This window comes from Neoarius graeffei, chromosome 20 (assembly GCF_027579695.1).
Source record: "Neoarius graeffei isolate fNeoGra1 chromosome 20, fNeoGra1.pri, whole genome shotgun sequence".
Classification (NCBI taxonomy): Eukaryota; Metazoa; Chordata; class Actinopteri; order Siluriformes; family Ariidae; genus Neoarius; species Neoarius graeffei.
The window spans coordinates 49934135-49957920 of NC_083588.1; the positions used below are offsets into that span (position 1 = coordinate 49934135).

General features: G+C 42.8%; 1 protein-coding gene across 3 annotated transcripts in view; it reads left to right on the forward strand.

The window, feature by feature from the left end:
• The window catches only part of crhr1 (corticotropin releasing hormone receptor 1), a 389999-nt gene that overhangs the window by 119008 nt on the left and 247205 nt on the right, over positions 1–23786 (forward strand). For all 3 annotated transcript variants that reach the window (XR_009650889.1, XM_060901899.1, XM_060901900.1), the window contains exon 2: positions 3433–3520. Coding sequence is in view for 2 of the 3 variants with exons in the window: in XM_060901899.1 (XP_060757882.1) it covers positions 3433–3520 (88 nt within the window). In the remaining variant the exon portion in view is untranslated. The remainder of the gene's footprint in view (positions 1–3432; positions 3521–23786) is intronic.

Sequence of the window (23786 nt, forward strand, 5' to 3'; positions counted from 1 at the left end):
AACGTGTAAACAGAAGCGCGTAACAATGTACTACTATATCTGTATATTTTGCAGTTTGGCAAGTACCCAGTAAAGGAAGAGAAAAAAAAAATCACACTGAGTTTTCATTCAAGTATTCAACACTAGGACTAAAAATAGGTGTCAAAAATAGCTGTTGAAATTAGCAAGGATTTAAGATTGAAGTGGCTAGACAAGCTCACAGACTCTGGGCAAACTGATAGTTAACATTATTAGCTGGAGACAATATTCAATATCAGCTTTCATAATTTTTGTGATGCAAGTACTAATTTCGTTCAGGAAATACAAAATCATATGATGGAATGATTTACTGTACTGTAGGCTACTCATCAAATATGGCGCTCCCGCGTGCTCCAATGTGTGTCCGTCTGCACTTCACCGCATCGTCTTCTTTGGAAAGTTCACGTAAATTTTACCCGGATACAACTGTCAAGTGTTTTGCTCCTTTGCTGTGCTTATCCCACACTTGAAGGGTAATACCAATGATGAACATCTCTCATCTCATCTCATTATCTGTAGCCGCTTTATCCTGTTCTACAGGGTCGCAGGCAAGCTGGAGCCTATCCCAGCTGACTACGGGCGAAAGGCGGGGTACACCCTGGACAAGTCGCCAGGTCATCACAGGGCTGACACAGACACAGACAACCATTCACACTCACATTCACACCTACGCTCAATTTAGAGTCAGCAGTTAACCTAACCTGCATGTCTTTGGACTGTGGGGGAAACCGGAGCACCCGGAGGAAACCCACGCGGACACGGGGAGAACATGCAAACTCCGCACAGAAAGGCCCTCGCCGGCCACGGGGCTCGAACCCGGACCTTCTTGCTGTGAGGCGACAGCGCTAACCACTACACCACCATGCCGCCCGTAATGCTGAACATTAAAACTGGAATTCACTCAGACCAGACCTTTGTTCCATCTTTTTCCTTTGCAGGTGAAAAACCTTAAAAGACAAACACCATCCATTTACCAATCTGCACAGTTTTTTTTCTTTTTATAAAAGCAGTTGCACAAAAAATGATTATCAAAAGCTTAACATTAAATACATGTATGTGAAAATAGACAGAATTTACTTTAACTTAAAGGAACAGTCCACCGTACTTCCATAATGAAATATGCTCTTATCTGAATTGAGACGAGCTGCTCCGTACCTGTCCGAGCTTTGCGTGACCTCCCAGTCAGTCAGACGCAGTCAGACGCGCTGTCACTCCTGTTAGCAATGTAGCTAGGCTCAGTATGGCCAATGGTATTTTTTGGGGCTGTAGTTAGATGCGACCAAACTCTTCCGCGTTTTTCCTGTTTACATAGGTTTATATGACCAGTGATATGAAACAAGTTCAGTTACACAAATTGAAACGTAGCGATTTTCTATGCTATGGAAAGTCCGCACTATAATGACAGGCGTACTAACACCTTCTGCGCGCTTCGGCAGCGCATTGATATCTGAGCTCCGTATCAATGCACTGCCGAAGTGCACAGAAGGTGTTAGTACGCCTGTCATTATAGTGCGGACTTTCCATAGCATAGAAAATCGCTACGTTTCAATTTGTGTAACTGAACTTGTTTCATATCACTGGTCATATAAACCTATGTAAACAGGAAAAACGCGGAAGAGTTTGGTCGCATCTAACTACAGCCCCAAAAAATACCATTGGCCATACTGAGCCTAGCTACATTGCTAACAGGAGTGACAGCGCGTCTGACTGACTGGGAGGTCGCGCAAAGCTCGGACAGGTACGGAGCAGCTCGTCTCAATTCAGATAAGAGCATATTTCATTATGGAAGTACGGTGGACTGCTCCTTTAAGACAGATTGAATGAATTGTTTCAATGTAAATGCATCAAAATATTAAAATACATTTTAACCACAAGGGCCATAATGAATTAAGCAAGTTATTAAACCCAATGAATGAGTTACCAAGTACGGTAACAAGCCAACCTACATATTTACAAACCATATCCACCATGAACATTTTAGCAATGAAATACTTTCAGTTCGTTTTAAACATGCACTGTATGCAAGTAGAAAAAGATGCATGCTTTTAAACCATGTCTTCACTGGCACCCAAGGATTCAGCACAGTAAAGCCCACGCATCAAACCACATCTAAACTGGGCCATTTCAAACATGAGACCAAGCAAGTTGCCACACCTTTTACCGGACCAGACAAAGCAAGTTGCAATAACCCTTACCAGCCAACAATTACACAAAGCACCATGTGAATATTTGAACCTTAAGACGCTACAAACACAAACATTTTCCCCGCATCTCAATGCCCCGTCAGCGCAACAATTTCCCCGCATTCACAACAAAATAAAAATAAACGCGAGCTTACCGGCTGTCTGTTCAGATCTTGACAATGGTAAAACTTCTACACAGCTTCACAAAATGCTCGGCAAGTGATCGAGTTTGTATTTCGCGCTGCAGCAGCCTATTTTTTTGCTGTTCAGTCCTCGCACCCGAGCAGGAAGTCAGCGTGTCGCTTTGTTCTCCTTGATTGCGCGCAGGTGAGTAATTAACGCGCGTGCATACTGGCTGACAAAAAGGGCGTTCGCCACGACAACAACAATGCTATTTTTTGATTGGCTGTTGGGTAGCTACATTTCTCAATTTATTGATCGGTGTGTGGCAAGCTATTTCTGAACTCTGCGGGAAACCACTTGATGCCTGCTCTTCATCCACAGTTAAAAAATAGCGGTGCACCTTGGTGGGCGTTGTCTTAGTAATTTCTGTGCGTGAGAGATACAAGGTGTGGCGTGCGAGCGTGTGAACTGCTTGAAATGCGTGTGTCTCACGCTCAATGCGTGAGACTTGAGAGCCCTGTTGTTATCACGTGCATGTAGACATTAAATTCATGAAACCACTTGACATTAAAAAAATTAATTCAGTAAGACGTTTTTTTCATGCACAGACAAATGTTGCTTGGTTTCAAAGACATCTCCATTAAGGCCACTGACATGAAGTTCTACTCATCTGTTTGTTTGGCTTTTGCAGCTTATTCAGGCTGCAGAATACATTTGTGTGCCATCCCGAGAAGTTATTTCCTTATCCATAAATATATTGACCTTGACTTTGTAACATTTTATCAATAAAATATATAAATCAAGGCCATCACACACACACATTCACACACTCATTCACACCTTCGGGGAGGTGGGAGAAAACACGGGCCGACACAATCACAGGGAGAAAAAGTGATTGAAGCCGAGACCCTGGAGCTGTGCCGTAGAATAGATGCATGAAAATTCATGGGGGAAAAAAAATCTAATTTAAATGGTTTAATGAACCTCGTGACTCGTTTGCATATTTCAGTAACTCTTTCAAGGAACATTTTAATACAAAACAAAACAATAAACTTCATTCTGTTTTCGGATGTATGAATCTTGTCGTCCTATTTTTTCCTCCTTCCAGATGTTTTCCATCTGGATCACACTATTTTCTGGGGCTACAGCTGAGCTCACATGTGACACTCTGCTCCTGCTCTCCACCAACCTCACAGGTGAGTGTGTACTCTTCTGCTGTCTGCTTTCTGACCTCTTCATGCGCCATTACATCTCCTTACTATATACACACAAGCCTTACAATATAATACACGGTGATGTAGTGGTTAGCGCTGTCGCCTCACAGCAAGAAGGTCCGGGTTCGAGCCCTGTGGCCGGCGAGGGCCTTTCTGTGCGGAGTTTGCATGTTCTCCCCGTGTCCACGTGGGTTTCCTCCGGGTGCTCCGGTTTCCCCCACAGTCCAAAGACATGCAGGTTAGGTTAACTGGTGACTCTAAATTGACCGTAGGTGTGACTGTGAGTGTGAATGGTTGTCTGTGTCTATGTGTCAGCCCTGTGATGACCTGGCGACTTGTCCAGGGTGTACCCCGCCTTTCGCCCGTAGTCAGCTGGGATAGGCTCCAGCTTGCCTGCGACCCTGTAGAACAGGATAAAGCGGCTAGAGATAATGAGATGAGATGAGTTATATTGTGTTATGCAAGAGTGGAAATATGGAGTCATTTAATGGTTTCCTTGGGTTTACGGGTTTGCCTTTGATGTCTATTTTAACATATTCAAATATTAGGATAAAGGATACAGGGATTTCTTCCAAAATTAAAGCTGCCCAACTAGGGGATTTAATCCGTCACAGAATGTTAAGCATAAAATATTCCCAAAAACATTGGGCTTATGTTTCATGAAGCAGATAGATGGATGCAAGTGCAGGTTTATTATTATTATTATTATTATTATTATAACCAAAATGGTGGACAAACCAAAGAACTAGGTAATACTCAGAAACATAAAACATAAGGATAAAGGCAAAGCCTTTGAGATTCAAACCCTAATCTAAGCAAGCAAGGAGCAAGAACTTGGATTTGTCACAGATGCAATTCTTGAGCAAGACTTCGCAAAGTAACAGAAAAGGTGATGATACACGGGGCAACTTTTTGGCCAATGTTGCCAGCAACGGGCAACCAGGCGAGACACAGGGCAACTAATTAGGGCAACTGACAATTGGCAACAATCAATCAGAATAGAGCAAATCTACTGCTAAGGAGAAAGACACCGCAAAGATGGACACTGAAACATTCGCAGCTGTCACTTTTGTCTTGGCTTCAGCCTTTATTTCGCTCAAGTAAGTATCACTTTTGGAACAAAACTGAATAGATCCTCTAGTCAAAAGATAATTTGTCATTATTTTAACATTTATAAGTCAAAATAACCACATTATTCTCATCTCATTATCTCTAGCCGCTTAACCTGTTCTACAGGGTCGCAGGCAAGCTGGAGCCTATCCCAGCTGACTACGGGCGAAAGGCGGGGTACACCCTGGACAAGTCGCCAGGTCATCACAGGGCTGACACATAGACACAGACAACCATTCACACTCACAGTCACACCTACGCTCAATTTAGAGTCACCAGTTAACCTAACCTGCATGTCTTTGGACTGTGGGGGAAACCGGAGCACCCGGAGGAAACCCACACGGACACGGGGAGAACATGCAAACTCCACACAGAAAGGCCCTCGCCGGCCACGGGGCTCGAACCCAGGACCTTCTTGCTGTGAGGCGACAGCGCTAACCACTACACCACCATGCTGCCCTACCACATTATTCTATTAATAATAAACACTTTTTAAATCTCTTTAAAATGCTACTAGCCTCAATCACAGATGCTATAACTAATAACTGACACATACATTGCAAAAACATAATCGTTCTAATCTGAACAAAAAAGGAAAAAAAAAAGGACATGGACCAGGAGATGGCTGCTGAGGAGGAAAAGGGGCTGACGGAGCTCCTGAAAGACTTTCTTTCTTTTTTAGTTCCTGAAATTTGTACTGTTTCGCCCTCGGGTTCCACAAGTAGTCATGCTCTATATGTGACTTAGATCAGACAATAAAGTTAAACAACTCACAAAAAATAAAAATCATGAGCTGGCCATCACTTTTAACTTGACGCAAGAGAGCTAACGTTATCCCTACATAGCTAGCCATAACTTTCAGCTAACTACGTTAGCAAAAAACTTTGCGAGTTATCTAAATCCCATTCAGTCTCTGTGGAGCGGTGGTTGGCTAATGGCAGTTTACACTTAGCTGAAAAAAAACAAAAAGACGATGTCTTAATTACAACCTGAGCGCATAAAATAGATGTCTGTTGGTTTTGTTAGCATTTGATGAGGTAAATTCACCACTTTGGGTTTACACAGAACAACTTACCAGCATAAAAGATACACTACGTTCAGACTGCAACCTGAAACGACCCATATCCGATTTGTTGTGAAATCCGATTTTTTTGTTAGGCCGTTCACATTACCAATTATATGAGACTTGTATGCGATCTCCAATATGAACGGAAAACAACCCAAAAGTGTCCCGCATGCGCAAATTGACACATAATAAGCACATCTACGTAATACGTAAACAAAAAAAAATGTGCACTCTTCAAGTTTAATGATTTCTTTTTTTGTTTGTTTGTTTAATTATCTGGTTAGTGTTAAAGTGTGAGGTCTCGTGTGTGTTTTTTTTGTTTCTGAACTGAAATGAAAACGTGTAGCCTGGTAACGAGGGTTGACTCCTAAATGTCTCTCTAATTTCTATATAAGTGCACTACATGTTACTAGGAAGTAATGGATTTTTAAACTCTATATAGTGCACTCGAGCTTCAGTAGGCAGTCATTTGGGATACGGCTGCTGTATTTCCAAACTCTTAATTCAGGCTTAATAATTTGCACATATTTATTTCGTCATATTAATAAACTTTTTCTACATTTTTATAAATATTTATTTAGATTGTTTATAGCCAGCTGAATTCTGCAACTTCTCTCAGCACTGGCTCAAGGTGCATAAACACCAGTGCAGTTTGCTATGGAGATGAGGCGAGACCTGGCGATGTGGTTTTTGTGGCGGCGGCGGAACTCACACAATAATCTGATTAATGTGGGCAGCAGACTAATGAGACCGAAGGTGTCAAATTACTGGAAATTTCCAGAACAATCTTATAATCTTGTAATACAGGATGGTTTAAGTTATAAATCAGTTATAGAAACTGTTTTATTTAATCAGGCTAACAGATAAACATCCAGGTCCCTACCAAATCCACCATTAGCTTGATCAATTCTATAAAAGTCTATTTAAATTCTGAAAACTGTACAAATGTTGTTGTTTTCCACCAAAGAGGCGGGATTAGCCAACGCAGAATAGTGACGTTTGTCTCTTGTTGATGACGTGTAGGTCGCATGAATGCGACCTGTCCGGTCAGACTGCAGTCGCATGTGAAAATATCGGATGTGCATCGGAATTAGGACCACATATCCAAGCGGCCTGGGTCGCATGTGAAAAAAATCGGATCTGTGTCGTTCAGATTGTCAATAACAAATCGGATACAGGTCGCATATGGGCAAAAAAATCGGATATGGGTCATTTCAGGGTGCAGTCTGAACGTAGTCTAAGTCATCTCTCTGTTTCTTCGCTCCACTGCCAGAGACGCCGCAATCTTTGTTGAAAATTTCAGAAGCTCTCAGGTGGTCATGTGATTCGCTGCTTGCACTCTGATTGGATGATCTTGAAAAGTTGCCCAAACTGATCAAAATTGTTCTGATAGAAATGATGTTGTCCAATCTCAACGGGAAAGTCTCGAAGGGCAATTGCACAGTAACATTGCCCAAAAAGATGCGCCGTGTATCATCACCTTAAGAATCTGGGTTTGGAATCGAGACGTTCCAAACAGCTTTAAAATAATTACAGTTATACGAACAGCTCTCATATTTCTCCATTGCTTGCTTTTTTTATCATGTCAGCTTCATTTTAGTGCGAAAATTAAGAATAGATCTTAAAGGAGAACTGAAGACAATTTTTTTTCTCATCAAAATTCCATTTCTCTCATTTTATTAAATATCGGAATGCATTTTTGATCGCTATTTTGTCACTGCTATAGCAAGTTATGAGTGTTTGAAATATGCTCTGTAATATATATATCAGTCCATATGTCAGAGCAATGGCCGTAAATGAGATTCGTTGAGACCTGTGCGAGACATCGTAGGACGGAAGTAAAACGTACAGCGGAAATCAAAGTGACCAACATCTGCCAACGTTGTCAAAAGACGCGCGCCCTCTTTCGAATGCTGATGTAATCAAGCCGGAAGTTTAGTTTGTTTTGATAGCAATCAGGAAAATTTGAAAAAAGTAGGCAGTAATCGTCATTTAAACTCGTTTTTGTGCAATATTTCATTTGGAAAGCAGTTTTCAAAATGGCGGCACTGACACCTGGCTGACACTTCACGTTTCGAAGTCTCACACAAGTCTCGTGGATAAGTGACGCCTGCCGTGGATCAAACAAACTAAATTCAACACGGCTAAAAACCGAATAGGCCGATAAGTATAATATTTAATTGCAATTAGTTGCCAGTATGAGTCATGATATAAAGGCCCGGTCACACAGCGCTTTACGGCTTTATCACGGCCAAAACCCGTCAAAAAGTGCTCTCCCGTGAAGCAGACGATGTTGTTCGTGTTGATGTCGAAGTTAAGACGTGTTACAGCCTCATCGCGTCTGTAGCACTGCTGATCACGTGTTGAGCGCGGACGTAAAACGGGCACTCCACTGCCATAGCACTGCCAAATCACGGGTAACCGCGGCTCAGCGTCGTTGGAAGAGCGGCTTGCTGCGCATATAAAAGCGGTCGCGCACGGCTGGTCTTCACAGTTGCCGATCCAGATCTCTTAGGCTGGTGTCAGTCTCTGCACAATTTCATCGTACATCGCAGGAGGCATCCTCATAAAGTTCTGAAAGGCTCTTGGATCTTCGTTACGCAGCTCGACCATGAGACGGTCGTAAAGCCCAAGCTGAGGTCTCCTCGCAATCCAGTCACGCACCCAGATGTTCCGTACCACCCTCCTCCTCCTCCTCCTCCTTCTTCTTCTTCTCTCAGCAAGGATATGTTGAGCCTGTATCAGTTGGTTCTGTTGGTGCTGGAGCATTAAGATGAGGACATCACAGCGTTGAGGGTTCATGTTCACCCCTTGACATCTAGACTGCAAGTGCCGAGGTCTCAGAAAATTACGGTATTTACATGCCGCAAATCAGAAGTGATGCAGAAGTGATTAGACAGTGATCAATCGAATTTAGAACTTGTTTGAGACGTCGTTTAACGAGCTTAGACAGTGCTATGTACGCGGAAAAATCCATTTCTCAGTGATAAGCCGCTAAACACACGCTATATCCCGTGATACCAACGCGTAACACCCGTCCGATGACCGTGCTCTGCCCGTGATAGACCGCCAAACTTTCGCGTCTTACCACGTCTCCCCAAGTTTTAATAACGGCCGGGACACTGATTATCACGTGTTTTTCACGTGTGTTGCACGTCTTTACCACGTGTGCCGGCCGTGGTTGTCCGCGGTCTAAAGTTTTGAGCAGTCCAAAACTTTTTGCCGCGTCCGACGCCGTTCCGATTTTCCCCTGCGTCCTGTCACGTCTGTATATCGACTGTAACACGTCTTAACTTCGACATCAACACGAACAACATCGTCTGCTTCACGGGAGAGCACTTTTTGACGGGTTTTGGCCGTGATAAAGCCGTAAAGCGCTGTGTGACCGGGCCTTTAGGTATAATGCGAGCTTGACAACAAAAATGAGTCTTCAATCAAAATTTGTCAGATCAACTGCATGCTATTGATGCTGAAATATACTACAGTTGGCTTTTTATATTCATGATTTGATTTCTAGCCTTGGTGTCTTGAAACAAGTTGAAACCTTTGAAAGAGTTATTAAAAAAGGTTTTATGGAAATACTAATTAATTTCCTCATTATAACACTAATAATTAATTTAGTGCGCATCAAGAAAAAAAAATTGTGTCCTTGTTTTCATTTGAATTTCAAAATGGAAAAAACAACGAATGAACGCAACAGACACACCCATAGTCATGTGACCGTGAATGGGATACGTGCTTTACTGGACGTTATGTCTTGAGGCTTCAGGAGTTGCAGACACAAGTACAGCATACTGTTTTGGAAAAATGAAAGAAAAAAAAAAGCAGTGCAGCATGGCGTTGCGGGGCTAGGGTGACCAGACGTCCCGGTTTTACCGGGACAGTCCCGATTTGGGGTTGTGTGTCCCGAGTCCCGACAAAAGTCTGTCGGGACACGGATATGTCCCGGTTTTCGCCACTCACGACGTTTGCGACTGAGCAGCGTGGGAATCATTAGCGGAGAAATGTCTGCATTTACTATTTTGATGAATTGACAGGAATCGCAAACTTTCCTGGTTACTGCCCCCTGGCCCTGTAGCATGGGGGTTTATTTAGCCACATTATTCCAGACAACAGAACGGGTTGCCATGCAACAATAAAATAAACATTAACTGGCGCGAATGTTCTTTGTCTAGCAGCAGTAATGCCGCAGCAATTATGCCGAAAAGAAAATGTACCTTTTCCAAAGATTTACAGGGCACCTACCCCTTCCTCCGAGAGGTGCAGAACAATGCGCACGAAGCCGACTGCACACACTGTAAGTGCTTTGTTCTTGTTCTGAGTTGGGTAGCCTATGCTGCAAATGCTGTGCGCTCCTGTGGGGGCTTTCCTCGGGCTGTCGCCCCTCTCCTCCTTTACTGCTGTTTTGTTTGAGTGTATATTTACGGAAGCCACGAGAGGCCCTTCATATAATCTTTTTTTATTCACCTTGTTATCCCGAGATAACGACATAATTAATTCAGGATCTCGAGAAAACAACACAACTAATTCGAGATCTCGAGAAAACAAAACAATTATTTCATGATCTCAGCTGGATCACTGTATCTCCGTCAGTAGAGACGAAGCCGGGCCAGTCTTCTGCGGAGGTGCCGCGGACTAATTTTGAAATTATCCCTTATTAAAAGACTTAATGCAATCTCTCCCTGTGTCAACCCCTGATCAAAATATTGCCTTATTAGGTGATCGATTATTCCAGACATTCTAATGACCAAAGTTGCGTCTATACAGAATGAGAAATAGCCCCAAAGTCAGCATATCACAAGTCTCTTGGCGCACCTGAATGAACCATTTCTCATCTGTTTACTCGAGATCATGAAATAATTGTTTTGTTTACTCGAGATCATGAAATAATTGTTTTGTTTTCTCGAGATCATGAAATAATTGTTTTGTTTTCTCGAGATCATGAAATAATTGTTTTGTTTTCTCGAGATCTCGGAATAACGGTTTTGTTTTCTCGAGATCTCGAATTAGTTGTGTTGTTTTCTTGAGATCCTGAATTAATTATGTCGTTATCTCGGGATAACAAGGTGAATAAAAAAAGGATTATATGAAGGGCCTCTCTCGGCTTCCGTAGTATATATTCTCAAATCACTTGTCTCTTTTTTGTTTCTGTTTAACATACCATTCTGACAGTTTGGCCATATTGCTGTGTTGAACAGCTTGTTGCACCTTCCATTAAAGTGTTCACTTTTGTACACATCTTCTTGCTTTATTCATTCAGTTGTGGGGAATGGTTAGTAAGGTTGATTCTGACCTAGGCTATGTTGAGGTCACATATCTACTGTTTAAGTTCATGCTATAGTGCATACAATTTTAGAGATATAGCCTACATGTGCATATGCATTCTTCTTGGTGTTCTCACAAACAGGTGAAATAAATCAGTTTAAATTTGGCCTATGGACATAGCCTGGCCTATTCTCAGCCATTACAAAATCTGTTGTCTGACCATAATTTAACTGATCTGTATACCACTATGCTACTAGATAACAAAATGCCTGTTTGTTTTATTTCATGAGTGCCACGTTTACATAAAAAAAAGGTGTGCGTGCATGAGCATGGGCGCACGCAAAAGTGTCCCGGTTTCAAACTAGGGAAATCTGGTCATCCTATGCGGGGCGGCATGGTGGTGTAGTGGTTAGCGCTGTCACCTCACAGCAAGAAGGTCCGGGTTCGAGCCCCGTGGCCGGCGAGGGCCTTTCTGTGCGGAGTTTGCATGTTCTCCCCGTGTCCGCGTGGGTTTCCTCCAGGTGCTCCGGTTTCCCCCACAGTCCAAAGACATGCAGGTTAGGTTAACTGGTGACTCTAAATTGAGCGTAGGTGTGAATGTGAGTGTGAATGGTTGTCTGTGTCTATGTGTCAGCCCTGTGATGACCTGGCGACTTGTCCAGGGTGTACCCCGCCTTTCGCCCGTAGTCAGCTGGGATAGGCTCCAGCTTGCCTGCAACCCTGTAGAAGGATAAAGCGGCTAGAGATAATGAGATGAGATGAGATGAGATGAGATGAGATGAGATGAGATGAGATGAGATGAGATGAGCATGGTGTTGCAGTGGTGAGCACTGGTGCCTCACAGCAAGAAGGTTCTGGGTTCAGACCTCGTGGGCCTTTCTGTGGGTTTCCTCAGACATATGAATGAGGTCAGCTGGCTACTCTAAATTGTCCATAGGTGTGAATGTGAGTACGAATGGTTGCTTGTGTCCGTGTTAGCCTGATGATTGATTGGCAGCCTCCCCTGCATGTACCCCACCTCTCACCTGAAGTCAGCTGGGATTGGCTCCTGCCACCCTGACATATAAGCCGTATAGGTTGTATTCGGTCACATGACTTATGCTTGCGAGTTTACTTCCGGTGAATGAAGTAGTGGTCAAGTAAACCAATTCCAGACTGCTGATCTGAGTAACGTCATTTAAAAATCCTTGTTCAAAAATTAATATCCTACTCAGTCGATTTACGCCTGCATGTTACATCCCACCTGTGGCGTTTATGCAGTAGCCCACCAGAGCCAGAACCAATTTGTCTGCCATTTGTAAAGACCGAATGAAACCGTATCTGACTATTTTCGCAGTTTAGAGGCCAATGCACTAATGTCAAGATACCTTCAGAAAGTTGCTCTTTGCAATGGGATAGATCCTTACATGTTATCAAAGAAGGATTTTTCCTACAAGTTGGAAAATTATCCATCCGTTGAGTTCCCCGACATCTCAAACTACCTGGTGTTGCAGACATCGTTCTACACGGGGGGACAAATGAAAACCCGGAAGAGCATGGAGGCGTGCAACTTTTTATATGTGGCTGGGTTAAAGATTTGGGGATCAGGACACTACAAGATAAATCCTGTTTTGCTTATGCCCGTGTACGTAGGCATGTTTGGGGGTCTTTTGTACGCCTCTTTGCTATGGTTGCTCGAATGCTACAAGTTTTAGTATCGGGTGCAAACAAACCACAGCCACTCGATTCATAATCCTCCCTGCTCTTCTCTTCCACAAAAATCTTCACAAAGATCCACAGAAACCCCTTTAAAGACTTGAGTGTTATGCTTATTATATCCGTGTTAGTTTACAATCTGGCAACCACACTCAAACAGTAAACAAAAACACATCTGAGGACTTAAGCATCTCCTGAACTTCAAAAAACATTATGAAATAACAGAAAACGGCAAGAAAAGTGACTTGCGAATCCAAATGAAATAAATCAGAGGAAATTTACAAACCTTTCACAGTGATCAGTGCAAACACGAGCGTCTTCGACTCGGCTCCCTTTGAGGTTTAAGAGCCATTTTTCTTGCTGCCGTTTTGGTAAAATCATTTGTTCTTTCACCCTTTTTTATTACTTCACAGGGAACTCGGTTTCATGGTTTGTTTGATTCGAACAGCACAAAACACCACAAGTGTAGGGCATTTTAACGACTCGCAAGGCGCCACAGAGATCACACTTTATGGACATTGAGCTTAGCTGACCACCACTTCATGTCCTGCATAGCTCATGAGGCGGATGTGACGTTGCATGCAACCCACCTCTGGATAACGGATGGATGGAACCCAAAGCACAGAAATTACTTTTATCTTCTGTAGATTTTCAAATACAGTTCTTCCTCTTTATATGTTTAAAGGAGAACTGAAGGCAAATTTTTTATCATCAAAATTCTATTTCTCATTTTATTAAATATCGGAATGCATTTTTGATCGCTATTTTGTCACTGCTATAGCAAGTTATAAGTGTTTGAAATGTGCTCTGTAATATCTCAGTCCATATGTCAAAGCAATGGCCGTAAACGAGATTCGTTGAGACCTGTGCGAGACATCGTAGGACGGAAGTAAAACGTACAGCGGAAATCAAAGTGACCAACATCTGCCAACGTTCCCTGTGTCCAAAATCGCTCACTTGTTCACCACTCCCTATATAGAGAATTCCAGTACTATATAGAGGACTATATAGGGGTGGCACGGTGGTGTAGTGGTTAGCGCTGTCGCCTCACAGCAAGAAGGTTCTGGGTTCGAGCCCCGTGGCCGGCGAGGGCCTTTCTGTGTGGAGTTTGCATGTTCTCCCCGTGTCCGCGTGGGTTTCCTCCGGGTGCTCCGGTTTCCCCCACAGTCCAAAGACATGCAGGTTAGGTTAACTGGTGACTCTAAATTGAGCGTAGGTGTGAATGTGAGTGTGAATGGTTGTCTGTGTCTATGTGTCAGCCCTGTGATGACCTGGCGACTTGTCCAGGGTGTACCCCGCCTTTCGCCCGTAGTCAGCTGGGATAGGCTCCAGCTTGCCTGCGACCCTGTAGAACAGGATAAAGCGGCTAGAGATAATGAGATGAGATGAGGACTATATAGTGAGCTCATTTGTAAAATGAAAAACGAAAGAAAAAAGTGCTTTCGGACACTAGTCCGTCGCGTTGGTATTTACGTCATTACTATCGCACAATTAAAACGTGCCAGATCAGTCGGCTGGTGGGTTTTTAAAATAATAAAACACATGCATGTATTTTTGTGATAAATCCATATTATACTGAGCGCATTTCCCACATTAATCAATACAAAGTACCTGCATCTTTCAGTTCTTTTAAAAATCAAGGCTGAATACTTTCTTCTTTGCCGTTGCCTTTTATTAAATCAAATTTGAGATTTTTAATTTGATTTCTTTCAGCACGACCGCAATGCATGACGGGATCTACTGCTTTGGTTAGTGACCATCGGTCGTACGCTACTTTTCGTGATGCATTGTGGGATACTTTGAGTGCACTATATACAGTGTAAATAATCCTCACTAGGTTTTGGACAGCACTACAAAATGGCGTCCCCACCATATAGTGCCGTATACAGTGAGTAGGGAGCGGTTTTGGACACAGGGGTTGTCAAAAGACGCGCGCACCCTCTTTCGAACGCTGACGTAATCAAGCTGGAAGTTGTGTTTGTTTTGATAGCAATCAGGAAAGTTTGAAAAAAGTAGGCAGTAATCGTCATTTAAACTCGTTTTTGTGCAATATTTCATTTGGAAAACACTTTTCAAAATGGCGGCCCTGACACCTGGCTGACACTTCACGCTTCGAAGTCTCGCGCAAGTCTCGTGAAGATCGCGCGGATAAGCGACGCCTGCTGTGGACCAAACGATCTAAATTCAGCATGGCTAAAAACTTGCAATTGCAATTAGTTGCCAATATGAGTCACGATATAAGGTTACTAAAACCAAAAACGTAATTGAATAACACGTTCATTAAAAAATAAAACAAGTTTAAAAATGACTTCAGTTCTCATTTAAGATTATTTAATGGATCAGTCTATGCTAAAAAGTTTGAGAGGTCCACTTCAGGAACAGCGTGTACCAGCATGGTTAAAAAAAAAAAGCATTGTGCAGAATTAGTACAACATACAGTACACTATATTGCCAAAAGTATTTGCTCACCCATCCAAATTATCGGAATCAGGTGTTCCAATCACTTCCATGGCCACAGGTGTATAAAATCAAGCACCTAGGCATGCAGACTGTTTTTACAGTTTGGAGCTGGCCCCTTCCTCTTCCAACATGACTGTGCACCAGTGCACAAAGCAAGGTCCATAAAGACATGGATGACAGAGTCTGGTGTGGATGAACTTGACTGGCCTGCACAGAGTCCTGACCTCAACCTGATAGAACACCTTTGGGATGAATTAGAGCGGAGACTGAGAGCCAGGCCTTCTCGTCCAACATCAGTGTGTGACCTCACAAATGCGCTTCTGGAAGAATGGTCAAAAATTCCCATAAACACACTCCTAAACCTTGTGGACAGCCTTCCCAGAAGAGTTGAAGCTGTTCTAGCTGCAAAGGGTGGACCGACGTCACATTGAACCCTATGGATTAGGAATGGGATGTCACTTAAGCTCATATGTGAGTCAAGGCAGGTGAGCAAATACTTTTGGCAATATAGTGTATTTCTATACTCAAACATGTATTTTCTATAACATGCACATGCCAATATCAATACAATACAACACCATACTAATGGCAGAGAGATATCTGATAATTAAACATTACTAAATGGGTCATTTCTTCAGCATGCTGAAAGACACGGCTTTTTATATAGTATGCGATTTATGTTTCAGAAATGCCACCAAAGCTGTACTTTGCCCTGGTGGCCCCGGTTACATGATGACATAATTACACACATCTGGAAGAATTCAAGGGATAATACACACAGCTATGAAAACACACCAGCACTCTTCTGCACCATGCCGACCACAGACTTTTACAACATGGCATAGTTTTGACGCCGCTCTCAGGCAAAAGTACGTTACAGGCATTTATCCAGAGCAACATACCACATACCCAGAGCAGTTGGGGGCTAGGTGCCTTCCTCAAGGGCACTTCAGCTGGTCCAGGGAATTGAACCGGCAACCTTTTGGTCCCAAAGCTGCATGTCTAACCATTAGGTCATGGGAGTGTTCTAAAAAGTGAGGGCAGTCCATTGGATGTCATGCAAATCACTGTCACAGATAAGTTTAATTATTTATAATTATTTCATAATTATTTACATCTATTGAAATTTGTATTCAAATTCTGATCATCCAAACCAATTTTTTGGGATATATTTTAACCGTCATGCTCAGAGCTATGACAGTCCAATGAACTACACCATATGTAAACATTATCAAGACACAAAGGCCTCTGGGTATTAAATATTGGCACCCTGGGATTGTCTTGCCGCCTGGGATTACAACCAAAATATCATACAAAACTCCCACAGGTGCAATCTGTAACCAGAACGTTACTAATGTTTATGACGATTCTTTTTTTAATTTAAACTGTGATTTTTTTTCATGGCCCCAGGAATCTGCTGGATGTGACATTTCTGATTGGTGAAAGATTTATTTACTTATTATTTATTTTTTTGATGTGCTGCATGTGTTAAATGTGCTTCTGTCAAGTTAAGAGCCAGTTGCTCTCAAAACAGCCAATATGTTGGCACTAAGAGACACTTATGGTCACTCTAAATGACAGAGAACCACTTGACGACTTTTTTTTTCTTTTCGCAGTTGCATGTTATATGTCAAGATTACATGAAAAGCTACTGTTGTTCTTATTAACATTGAGAGAGGAAGAAGGGTAGGCATGATGTGCAACAGAGAGAACGTAGAATAATGAAAAATAAATAAATCAAAATTGGCACGATCCAGAGCAGAGAAACACCCGACCATACAACACGCAAAGTAAGGCTTGTTAAAGGAGAACTGAAGGCAAATTTTTTTAGCATCAAAATTCTATTTCTCATTTTATTAAATAGGAATGCATTGTGGGCGGCACGGTGGTGTAGTGGTTAGCGCTGTCGCCTCACAGCAAGAAGGTCCTGCGTTCGAGCCCCAGGGCCGGCGAGGGCCTTTCTGTGCGGAGTTTGCATGTTCTCCCTGTGTCCGTGTGGGTTTCCTCCGGGTGCTCCGGTTTCCCCCACAGTCCAAAGACATGCAGGTTAGGTTAACTGGTGACTCTAAATTGACCGTAGGTGTGAATGTGAGTGTGAATGGTTGTCTGTGTCTATGTGTCAGCCCTGTGATGACCTGGCGACTTGTCCAGGGTGTACCCCGCCTTTCGCCCGTAGTCAGCTGGGATAGGCTCCAGCTTGCCTGCGACCCTGTAGCACAGGATAAAGCGGCTAGAGATAATGAGATGAGATGAGGAATGCATTGTTGATCGCTATTTTGTCACTGCTATAGCAAGTTATAAGTGAAATATGCTCTGTAATACATCAGTCCATATGTCAAAGCAATGGCCGTAAACGAGATGCGTTGAGACCTGTGCGAGACATCGTAGGATGGAAGTAAAACGTACAGCGGAAATCAAAGCGACCGACATCTGCCAACGTTGTCAAAAGACGCACACGCCCTCTTTTGAATGCTGATGTAATCAAGCCGGAAGTTTAGTTTGTTTTGATAGCAATCAGGAAAGTTTGAAAAAAGTAGGCAGTAATCGTCATTTAAACTCGTTTTTGTGCAATATTTCATTTGGAAAACAGTTTTCAAAATGGCGGCACTGACACCTGGCTGACACTTCACGTTTCGAAGTCTCACACAAGTCGCGTGGATAAGCGACGCCTGCCGTGGACCAAACAAACTAAATTCAACATGGCTAAAAACCGAATAGGCCGATAAGTATAATATTTAATTGCAATTAGTTGCCAATACGAGTCATGATATAAGGTTACTAAAACCGAAAACATAATTGAATAACACGTTAATTAAGAAATAAAGCAACTTTAAAAATGACTTCTGTTCTCCTTTAAAGTGCATATTCTGGAATAATTTCTTTTTTTTTTATATGAAAGTATGTCCCTTTACACACTCATCTAGAAGGGTAATTTTGCACAAGGCCATCTGTCTACAGCAGAAAAAAATAAAATAACAAAACGCATTTGGAAAAATCCCAATGGAGTCTGGAGCCAGATTCGTGACGTCACCTGTGGAAGCGCCAGCAGGCTGCGCGAGCTTTGCATGGTTTAAGTGCACAGGCTGTGTAGACCAAGCGCTCCCATTTCTCTCTCATCGTCCGGTCTTTTGGGAAACGAGTACTAATCCCATCAAGATTGGTGTTGCTACATCCTCCTACAATACATCTGTTAACCATTTTAATAATTACACAATAACGTTGAAGAAATTTGCAGAAAACCACCAGGTCGTTTTCTCATAAACAAACCAGCGCTGACGTAGGATTCAGAGGGAGGCGTCCCGCACGCGACGTCACGAAAATCAATGTTTGCCGGGAAATCCAAATGCCGAGTTTTTTCAGAGGCGGACCAATTCGCCTCAAATGGCTTGATTTCAACTGAATTTTTCTGGTATTGCGCAAGGTCAAAAAATTGCAGAGAATGCAGAATGTTACGGATATTTGACCAAAGTTTAATATAAAATAGGAGAATTACATTGATCTTGCTCCTGAATTTACCCGTGATATGTACTTTAAGGATAGGATTGGGGGATGGGAATGGGGGGGTGTCAAAGTGAGTCGCTTGAAACAACTATTATCGCAGTATCGTACTGTTTCAGGCAGCAACTTGTGATTTTTGCCAAGCCTTAGCAGTCTGAGTTTTATTTAGCACCTTGCTGATCTGCATAATCATTTCCTGGCAGGCTTACAATGAGTTATGATAATAACTAATACTTTCCACATGATTTTTAACTGGCATCATGCTGTTACTCACACACTATAATTCCTCACACTGGCCAAACTGCAAGTTTTGCAGATTTAAAGCTCAGATGGGAAATAGACTTGGAGTTTGCTCCAAGCCAGGAAAATGTACATCCTGACCATTGTAGTGTTTGGAGCCCTATTTCTCAAAAGAAGATGCTCTTGCAGGAGCAAAATCAAGACATGAATGTGAATTATGGGTTCATTGATGAGTTTATTAGTGTCTCTAGTCTTTTGGATTTGTGATTGTGTCTAACATTTCAGTACGGAATAAATCACAATGGTGTGTGTTGTAATAAAAGAAGAAACAGTAGTGGTAATTAGGGTTGGGCGGTATTACGGTAAGAAGGTATCCCGAGGTATCCAAAAGTACCAACGGTATCGGTCTCATTACCGTCATTTTAAAAAAATATATAATATCTAAATAAATATGGAGTACATGAGGTCATAATATAAAATAATAAATTGAAGATCATCCCGAATAACTGTGTGATCGTATTTTCACTAATTCTATCAATTTCCTAAAGAAGTTCTCATCGCGTGCAGGGTTGTTTATGTCGTTACCATGGCAACCCTGCGTGACATTTGGAGTCTGACAGAAAGCTTCGCAAGAGACTGAGACCGCGGTTGAAAGATGGCAAGTCAAGATAACGAGTTAGTGGCAAAAAAAACAACAACATCGGCAGTGTGGCAGTATTTTGGTTTCAAACCAAACGAAAAGGGAGAGCCAGCAAACACAGATGAAGCTGTGTGTAAAGTATGTAAGAAGACGGTCACGGCGCGAGAGGGGAACACCTCCAATCTGAGTGTTTTGAGTAGGTTACATGAGTAACAACAAGGTAAAATAATATAACGTATGACATTTGGGATGTGGGTAATAAACGTTTGAAATGTCATCTACTGAAGAAACGGAAGAAAACATCGTAGCATAAACTGTTCGGTTTCTGGTGGGAATTAGCAATGCGCTTGCTATCTTTGTTGGGTGTGTTAAACCGTATGGATTTAAGTGGAATAATTGTAAGGAGTTATGTGATCAAGACAACGTTTTAAGCAAGGTAAGGCCATTTGATTATTAATTTCCCTGCCATGGCATGACATCTCATCTCATCTCATTATCTCTAGCCGCTTTATCCTTCTACAGGGTCGCAGGCAAGCTGGAGCCTATCCCAGCTGACTACGGGTGAAAGGCGGGGTACACCCTGGACAAGTCGCCAGGTCATCACAGGGCTGACACATAGACACAGACAACCATTCACACTCACATTCACACCTACGGTCAATTTAGAGTCACCAGTTAACCTAACCTGCATGTCTTTGGACTGTGGGGGAAACCGGAGCACCCGGAGGAAACCCACGCGGACACGGGGAGAACATGCAAACTCCGCACAGAAAGGCCCTCGCCGGCCCCGGGGCTCGAACCCAGGACCTTCTTGCTGTGAGGCGACAGCGCTAACCACTACACCACCGTGCCGCCCCGGCATGACATGGGCCCATATGATTTTGCCTTGTGCAGCTATCACGCCTTTGAATTAGGTTCGCCTCATTTGCGCTGAAGAATATGGTTTATCGCGCAGTCTAAACGGGGTGTTGGTTGATTCTTTTTCTTTTCTTTTTTTTAATTTCCCATGCTTGAAAGGGTATGATCCTGCTCATCGTGTACTTTTTTTTGATGGAGTAGGTGAAATAGTGCTGCAAATGGCGTTTCAACGCAGACATGTGTAAACGACAGTTGAATGCTATTTTCAAGATGAAGGAAGAGTTGCGTGATGCTTTGAAATATCTCTTAATCCATTCATCAATGCACAAAATTCGCTTTGCTGCTTAATCCATACCACAATGCACACAATTCGCTATGCTGCTTTTAAATAGTACATTTGAGGCATAGGCGCAGGTCTGGACAAGGTCCGCCGGTATAGGCGCACGTTACACAGTAGGCCGAAACAAAATATTATTTTTTTCTCGGTAATACCGTATACCCCGGGAAAAAACAGAGACAGTTTAAAGGTATCAAAATTTGGATACCGCCCAACCCTAGTGGTAATGACAAGGTAGTGTAAAAAAGTTGATTATTTTCCTTTAATAGCAGATCTTGAAGCGCTGAATTCCTCTTATGCCTCTTCCTCACGAGCCTTTTCTCTTCTCGCTCATCAAATTATTAGATCATGCATGGAGAAACCAGAAAGCACAAAGCCTGTAGCAGAAAACTTACTGACTGTTACTACTCTTACAAAGGTTTTCCATCGTAGCCACGGATTTATATTTTGTCATTCGTAACTATTTTCACTGCTGTTCTTCATGGGATGAATAATGCTATTACTGTAGTGTATAACCATGTTATAATCATAGTATGATCATGGTATAAACATGGCTTGGATGGTTTTCTTTCTGCAAAAAAAACAAAACAAAAAAAAACACATACACACACAAAAGTATTAAAGGAAAAGGCAACTTTTGTACAAAATCACCACAAATAGATAGATAAATATATAAAGTAATCGATCATGGAATTTATCGAGAAAGAACAGACCGCATAACAGTATCTTTTAACTTTTAATAATATGGGCTTGCGCTGAGCTCAGCGAAGATGCGTTCCGCCATATTGATCTACTGCGTGACGTCATGCGGCCCACCACTGAAAAGAACTCTTCAGTGCTACATGGTAATAAGGTAAAAAACCAGTACAATCGCTTCTTCAAAGTTTCACCAAATGGTTTTATTTATGCAACTTAAAGCTCATAATACTGTATAACTTTGGTTGAGTAAAAACATGGAGCGAAAACATGGATGAATGACTCCTATTTGGATTTGTCCTACCAAGCCTACTGCGCATGCGTGAAGCGGCTCGGCTCGGTTTTCCCTTTCGGGCGCTCTCGTTTTCTGTTGGAATTTGGTAAAGAAAAAAAAAATAAATATTATTTACCAGCTTACCGGGTCCATGAACATAAATCTGACAGCTGACAAGGTCGGGATATAAATGAATCGAATACAAGCCACCCGCCGGGACTCCTAATCACAGTGATCTGCTTGTAAACACTGACTACGTTTACATGCACATCCAAATCGAGCTGCTGTCGGTAATCGAGCTGAAGGTCCCAGCAGGGTGCCAGAGAAATCCAATCCTACATGCACACAATTGAAATCGGGCTATTGTGTGAGGTGCATTGTGCACCCGAGCCACAGGTGGCGCAACACGCCCCATCGTGTTGGTACACTTCCGGTTGTCGTCATGAAGAAGAGCTATTCAAGAGTGTAAACAAAGTTATCAGTTCCGTGTTCTCCATTGCGCGTTTTTCTCCCGTCCATGAATTTTAATATATTCAACTCCTTAAGCTGAATGAGCATGAACTCTGTCTCCTCATTGCTCCAGAAGTGCACGTTTCTGCTTGCCTGTGGCAGTGGGGGCGTGGTCAAGCGCCGGTCTGTGACAGGAGGGCGGAGCCAGGGAAGGTGAGTGGCAGAATCACTTCACCTGACGGTAATTAACCTGTGTTTGTGTGTCTTCCCAGTAACCGCGCCCTATTTAAGGAGGCAGAGGGAGAGCAGAGGGGACAGCTCATCCCGGGACTAGAACACAGCGTGCGCGCGCGCGCGTGTGTGTGTGTGTGTGTGTGTTTTCTCTCAAGAATAAAAGTAGGCTGTTAAACTGAAAAGTCTGACAATAAAAAGCCTATTAGTACCAGAAGCTTTGTCCTGCCGTCCTCTGTGCTCCACCCACACTTCAGAGAGCTCTACATCGCCATTTTCTCTTCTCCGTTTGTTCCTCCTGACCTCTTCTGCTGCTCGCTACTACTGTTGTCATGCCGACCGAGGCTGTTGTGTTTCCCGCTTGTGGTCTCGTCACTCGTCACTTCCGGAAGTAGCTCGACAACTAGCTCGATAGGGTATACATGCACAAAGTGGCTCGGCAGAAATCGCATAAACTAGGTCGTGTAGCTCGATTCCGAGAAATCAAGTTCGGTTCAATTTCAGCCGATTTAAGGTGTATACATGGCATTTTGAACTTCGATTTCAGTCAAGCAACGGCAGAAATTCGATTCTCTCTATGTGCATGTAAACATAGTGAGTGTTTTCATGGGCCCAGTGACGTCACAGATCAGAGGGAGGCGCATTAACGAAAGATTCTGATTGGTTTATAGTTGCCCACAATCTCAAAATGGCTGACTCCTCCAACTTCAACTCCTCTGTGTCAATTCATGATTTCAAAGTTAAAAATATTTTTTCATGTTCGATATATAATGGAAATAATTAACGGAATTGATTACGTATATGTTTTTCTCCTATTACACACCTGGTTTTGTACAAAAGTTGCCTTTTCCTTTAACTGTTGTCTTAAATGTCTTAAATGTGCCGTTTTGGTACTCTTAAGGCCAATTTATGCTGACAACCCAGTCCTCGCAGACGGTGTCGCAGATAGTGTCTGCGTAGCCCCCCCACCTTCGCAGACGCTCTGCGCGCACCTCCCAAAAATTGTGACCACCACAGAAGCCTCGCAGACAAGAGGGCTCTGATTGGTCCACTCTACATCCGCTGTACACGCACTTCCGCTTCCCTACTTTCCCAGTTTGTTTTGTTTTCACGACCGGCATTTTTAAAAACACGAGCGAAGATGGAGCAGCACGAAGAGCGGTTGATTGAGGAAGTACGTACAGTACATCTATACGACTCCAGTTCTAGTCATTATAAAAAAAAAAAAAAAGTTCTAGTCATTATAAGTAACCGGAGTATAAACACTCCACTAACCACACCCACCAACTACTCCTAGCGACTTCGCGCCCCCTTGCGTTGTGCCGGTGAATAACATCGCGCACGCTTATAACTCCCCGCTCAAAAATAAATTACAACTGTCTGCGAAAAGCTATCTGCGAAAGCCTTGTCGCAAGAGCATGCAGAGGC